Source organism: Mus musculus, chromosome 3, assembly GCF_000001635.26.
Source record: "Mus musculus strain C57BL/6J chromosome 3, GRCm38.p6 C57BL/6J".
NCBI lineage: Eukaryota > Metazoa > Chordata > Mammalia > Rodentia > Muridae > Mus > Mus musculus.
This window is the reverse complement of record NC_000069.6, coordinates 145,149,246-145,155,245: the sequence shown is the minus strand read 5'-3', so window position 1 is coordinate 145,155,245 and position 6,000 is coordinate 145,149,246. Positions and strand designations below refer to the sequence as shown.

The following is a 6,000-nucleotide window of genomic DNA, read 5'->3' as shown; positions in this document are numbered from 1 at the left end:
ATACCTGGAAGCCATATCCCTACGCTTTCCAAGTACCCAACAGAAGCATACTGTGGTGAGACGACAGGAAACAGATCGTTGGTCTTTCTTTGACTTCATACTAACAATAATAACGACTGTATCCCATGGGGACCGGGATCCACAACTTTCCATCCTGATTGGTTGTGGTTTTCTGTTGTGATCTCCATCTGTTGCAAGGAGGGGTTTCCTTGCTGAGAAGACTACACTTTTCGGTGGTATAAGAACCAATGTCTATAGGTGGCTGTCAGGAATTACGCTGGTTTAGTAAATTAGTAGTTTTAGATTCTCCTTAACTTCACTAGCACTGAGTAGTTAGTTAAGTTTCTGGGTACATTTATAAAGCACTCATGTACCTCAGGCTTGGGGAACATTCTGGAAGAGGGGAAGAGAGACTGTAATAGCAAGGGCGATGGAGAAGTTTGTTGTAAGATTGTGTCTCCTAGACATATTGAGGGTGTACCCATCAGGTCCTCACCAACATGGCTGCCCAAACATGAGCTGAACAAGCATGACACCAATGGTCATGCCAAAGTGGACAGAGGAAAGTCCATGGGATCTCAACATTACATAAGGCGACCGAGGAAAGATGGGAGCAGGAGACATGGTCTTTCCCAGGGAAAAGCACACCAACTAGTCGTTCAATGCCAAATGGCAACCCTGACAACATACATACCAGTAACATTATATAGACTGAACATACACACACACAACATATTTAGGAACATACACACTTATGATCACACATATACTTACACACACACACACACACACACACACACACACACACACACACAGTAACAATTTGTGAAAAAGAGAGACCACAAATTTGAAGGACAGCAGAGATATTTTGGATGGGAAAAGAGGGGGAAAATGTAATTAAATTCTAATTTCTAAACTAAAATAAATACAGGGCCTTATCCCAAAGCCTCTTCGTGTTGAGAATGCCTAATTTCCATCATCCCCTGTGATTTGGTCATGAGAAGGGCAGAGTAGCTTGTTGTCCTTATGATCCTGCAGTTAACACCAAGGCTCTAGGGCATCTGTAGTAATAATATCAGACAATCCCTAGAGCGTCTGTAGTAGCAATACCAGACAATCCCTCACACAAAGTGAAAGCAGCAGCTCCTGCTTCACAGGACAGCCTGGATGCCTCCAGATAGAGACAAGGGCTGCTGACATGTGTTCCTCTGTTACCATCAGCTGGCACTGAAGAGCTATGATCTAATATCCTATATTTAAAATCTCATGTAAATGATGGAAACTCAACATATATTGGAAGCAATATTATATATAGCGAGACACTTGCTATCTTTAAAACTTATACTGTTATTAAAATTAAATTTCTGAATATTTTATTGGTATAGCATTATAATATAAAACAAGTAAATACATTATTTAAAGTAAATACATTATTTAAATCTATGTATTTGGCTCATAATCGGTCTAGATTTGTTACAAATTTACTTCAATGGTTCATAAGAATAATTCTGATTTTTGCATATATGGTGAAAAATATTTTAAAAATTAATATATTTTTAAAAAGAATTAAACTAGACTTCAATGCAAATTATCTACCACAAAAGAATAGTAAGAGCTACTATTCCTTAAAGTTCAATTAGATAATAAATTATGTTTCAAGTATCTTCACATAGAAATTCTAATACTGCTAACCTATAAATTACAAAGCATAACAATCAGAGAAAATCAACAATTTATCTAAACATCGTTACATAGGAAATTTGAAGAAACTGCAAGTAATTCTTAATGCTCTCATTCCGAGTCTCCGACTTCTCAAGGCTGTGCTGTATTTCCTTCAAGCAGATAGCCTGGTGCTGGGTTTTCTAATGAAGAGAGAGACAGAGAATCAATATGGCATTCGTATGCAAGGTGAAGATTTGTAAGTATATACACAATAGCTGGACATATCAGTTTTGCCCAAAGAAATTTTACATATCATCTTCCTTAAAACAGTATCTTTAGTGATTGAATAATATGTGATTAATCATTCTACTTTGACAATTTACTGCATACTGTAACTTTGCCCTAAATTATTAGGTATAATGTGATATTTAGAGTATCATGATTAGTTCCTATTATGTTATCATGACATCTTTTCTTACTCTTTTTTTGCCATTTTTTTCTGCCAAAATATCATGTTTTATCCCATAAGACCTTCACTGTCTTAAACTTTATTTTATAAACACTACTATAAAAAAAACCTTGCAAATAAAAAACAGCAAACACCAAAATTAACTAGACCCAAAGTTTAATAATCTGTTACCATTAGAATACACGTTTTGAAAGGAAAGTGTTTTAAGAACTGACAGAATTTCAGCAATTTCAGCTCTTTTGTTTTGTTTTGTTTTGTTTTGTTTTGTTTTGTTTTGTTTTGTTTTTCGAGACAGGGTTTCCCTGTGTAGCCCTGGCTGTCCTGGAACTCACTTTGTAGACCAGGCTGGCCTTGAACTCAGAAATCCGAGTGCCTCCGCCTTCCGAGTGCTGGGATTAAGGCGTGCACCACCACGCCCGGCTAGAATTTCAACTTTGATAACATGAACATTTTCTCCTAAACTATTTTAAAAACTAAAAAGAACTTAATTCATGTCCATTGAGGGAGAAGATTTAGTAAACTCATACAAATTTTGACCTTTGGTTGTATACAGATTTCTAGGTAGGCTGCTTACTGCAAATGTTTTAGGTAAGACTGGTTTCCAGCTAAAACCCACACACTCCAAGAACTCCTTTTGTGTTTCTCATAGCAGGTATTATAGACACCAGCACCCAAAACTGAGCAGTGCCCAGCAGGAGATGCAGGGAATTGCGTGGCAAAGCCCTAGACTGGACTGCTCACATATTAGACTGAATGGAGCTGGGCTTTATGGCGCATCCGTTTGGAGAGAACAGTAGCTACACAATTACTCACTGCAGGGCAGAATGTAAACGCAAATGAGCTTCGGGACAGTAAGGTCTGAAAGACACTGTGACTTCAGTAGGGTTGCCACGATTGTGAAGCTGTGAGGTCACCCTTCAAAGTGTGCATCCCCCCCACCTCACAGCCTGCAGGGTACACCATGTACTGTGAAGATAGTCATGTGGCCAGGGTTAGGTTCAGGCTGTCTGAGCACTCACAACTCGGTCTGGCTAATGTATGTGCACGCGGATGCTAATTACTCACTGAACTGTCTGTGCCTGGATGGCACCCAAGACATTCGTTTATTTCTAGCTATCTCTAAATTAGGCTCAGAATTCTAGATGGTTTACTAGCACAACAATTATCAGGTTTAACATCAGATCTTAACCTATTTATTAGCAGTTTTCACAAAGTACTAAACACAGAACAGAGAAATCCATCTCATGTCAGCTTATTTTTTCAGGGGCTTCAACTGCACAAAGAACATCACACATTTTAGAATCCTGATGGGGAGGAGTTTGTTTGCTTTCATGTAGAAAGCCAGCAAACTTATTAGACAATAAGAGTAAACAGTATACATCAAAATAATTTAATTTTTGAACCCTTTAGATTTACAACCTGGAAATGAAAAAGGAGTTTTAACAGAGTCTCTAACTTGTGGAAAAGGAAAATACCAGCATTCTCTATGTAATTATCAAGTAGAGAGTTATTAAGTAATTTAAGCACAACTAATGCCAGCTTTAAGAGTATCTTATGCCAACAGACTATTTCATGAATATTCAGGAAAAAATATAAGAGACTAATTAAACTTGGTATTCTCATTTCACAGCTGAATGAATCAAAGCATCCATCGCTCACGCAGACTGGACAATGGTGAATATTAAAATCATATCTTTCTAAGCTTGCATGTATCTTTAAAAGATGAAAATTCAAGTAAATAAAGTATAAATAAAACTTAAGTAGCTTCTATGTGGAGCCTTCACTGCGCAGCTGTCCACAGACACACTGTGCAGGGATCCTCCCGGTGAGGCTGGGAGGCTGTGTGACTGAAGCTGCACAGAGCAGGGTGATGAAAACTCTGTTTTGCATTTTGATTATTTGTCATTCCTAATATTCACAGTAAAATGAAAGTCCTAACCGGCCCCCACCTGTACGTTACAGATGTAACTAAGGTACATGGAATGCATGATAAGTGCTCACTTTCATAACAAACCACACGAATACTTACAGTGTTCATCTTGTCAACAAGTTGGTTTTGTTCTTCATTTTTCTTTCTAAGCTCAGCTTCCAGATCTAATATTTTAATTTGTAAAGCCCTCTCTCTAGATGACATTTTCTCTACTTCTTCTGAAACCTGTAATTTTCATTAAGAGAATAAAATAACTAAATGTGTTTTCCTTTAAATATATTTTGAAGCCCTGATATAGTCACAGTATACTTTTTTTTCCCAAGTAGATATTAGTTGGGTATGACAACCCCATTAGAAACTATTTCAATGTAGTTTATCTTGAGTTGGGGATACAGTTCCATAGAAGATTGATTTCCTAGTATGTGCAAGGCCCTGGTTCAATTCCAGTACTACAAAGGGAAAAATGAAGAGTTTAATTTTGAAAAGCACTCACAAGATTGGCACTTGCTTCATTATTCACTCTCAGTACAGCCTGAGTGCTTCTACTTCTCTGGGTTGCTTATGTTATGTTGGTTTGAAGGTACAAGTGTGAGAGCAGAGGCAGGGGCTAGTCCAAGAACACAGAGCTAAGCAGGAAGGACTGGTTCTAGGACATCAGAACCAATTCACAGACTTTTCACGAATGCAGCAGGAAAGGAGCTCTGAAGCCAAGAAGAAAAGGAGGGGCTCCAGGGAAACATCCATGCCCTCCATGTGGCCAAGGGTGACACAGCAGTGGGGGCCCTTGTCACATGGTCAGAAATGAGAGACATGGACACATTCTACTGCTGCAGGACAGAGGAAAGGACAGTCACCATTTGGGGACTCTGACCACTTTGGGACAAAGTCTGAGAGCACCTGGTACTGTCAAGATCTTATCCTAAACTCAAGGTAAATCCCTCCAGTTCTTCCCAGAGGTTAGTGGAGCTGGGAAATGTGCAGCTGGTTCACAGATGGCACCACTCCTTATTTAACTTATTCAATGATGTGTCCCTTAAAATCAACTTAAGTTGGTTTCTCAGTGCAAAGTTCAGAACACTGGAAGGTATCACAGTTTCACACTGACAGAACTAACCCTAAGTACCTTGAGGAATACAATAAATAAAAGAGAGTTAAGAGGGAAGGATTTAAAATTTGGCTTAAGACATGTCAGGTTTGGCAGGTCAGGGTTAAGTGGAGATGCCAAGTAAAGCAGACTTCAGTGGGGGAGACACGAGTCCTCAGGGTGGAGCTGCTCACTGTGCTAGCCCCATCCATCCACAAGGATTATCACAAGCCCCACTTTGTTGGTTAGGAAACTAAAGTTTAGAAAGGCAGCCTGCCCTTGGTAAGAGTACTTTGCATCAGAGCCAGTATTCAAATCAGCTGCAGGGATTCACCCTATGGTCTTTCAACATGAGATTTCAAGTTGTTTGATAAACTCATGTCTTCTTTGAGACCTTCCCATCATTCCCTTTCACGCTGGTTGAAATACCCACTTTTTCTCCATGTCTACTACAGAACCTACATGTAGGGTGACATCCCTACTACACTGAGTGCCCTAGAACTCAGGTCTAGCCTTTTCATCTTTGTCTGTGAAGAACTATGGAAGTGCCCACACGCCAAGAGGCTAGGTAAGCTGAATGCACACCTAACAGACTTAACTGGAATACAATCCTTGTGTGCACTTGTTTGTGCAACAAATATTTATCACAGAGTTGAGCTTTAGAGCTTACTGGATCCCAATCAAGACCAAAATCTTTAATTATTTATTTACTTAACCACACACACACACACACACACACACACACACACACACACACACACACACGCAGGTGTGTGGAGGGGTCACACTCTCCAGGTCCTTTACATCTCTGCCCATTCCCTCACCACATCAGCATGCATCTGGAAAAGCAGTCCT

At 39.4% G+C, this 6,000-nt stretch overlaps 1 protein-coding gene across 26 annotated transcripts in view; it reads right to left on the bottom strand.

Moving 5' to 3' along the window:
- Positions 1–1,330: 1,330 nt before the first annotated feature.
- The window catches only part of Odf2l (outer dense fiber of sperm tails 2-like), a 35,347-nt gene continuing 30,677 nt past the window's right edge, over positions 1,331–6,000 (bottom strand). For 23 of the 26 annotated variants that reach the window (XM_030252679.1, XM_006501678.4, XM_030252680.1 and 20 more), the window contains 2 exons: positions 4,161–4,286; positions 1,343–1,862 (listed from right to left, as the gene is read on the bottom strand). In XM_030252679.1, coding sequence (XP_030108539.1) covers positions 1,734–1,862; positions 4,161–4,286 — 255 coding nt within the window. In that variant the 3' untranslated portion in view covers positions 1,343–1,733. Of the gene's footprint in view, positions 1,863–4,160; positions 4,287–6,000 lie in introns of all 26 variants that reach the window. The other 3 variants (NM_001162538.1, NM_001162539.1, NM_025714.4) reach the window with 1 other exon arrangement.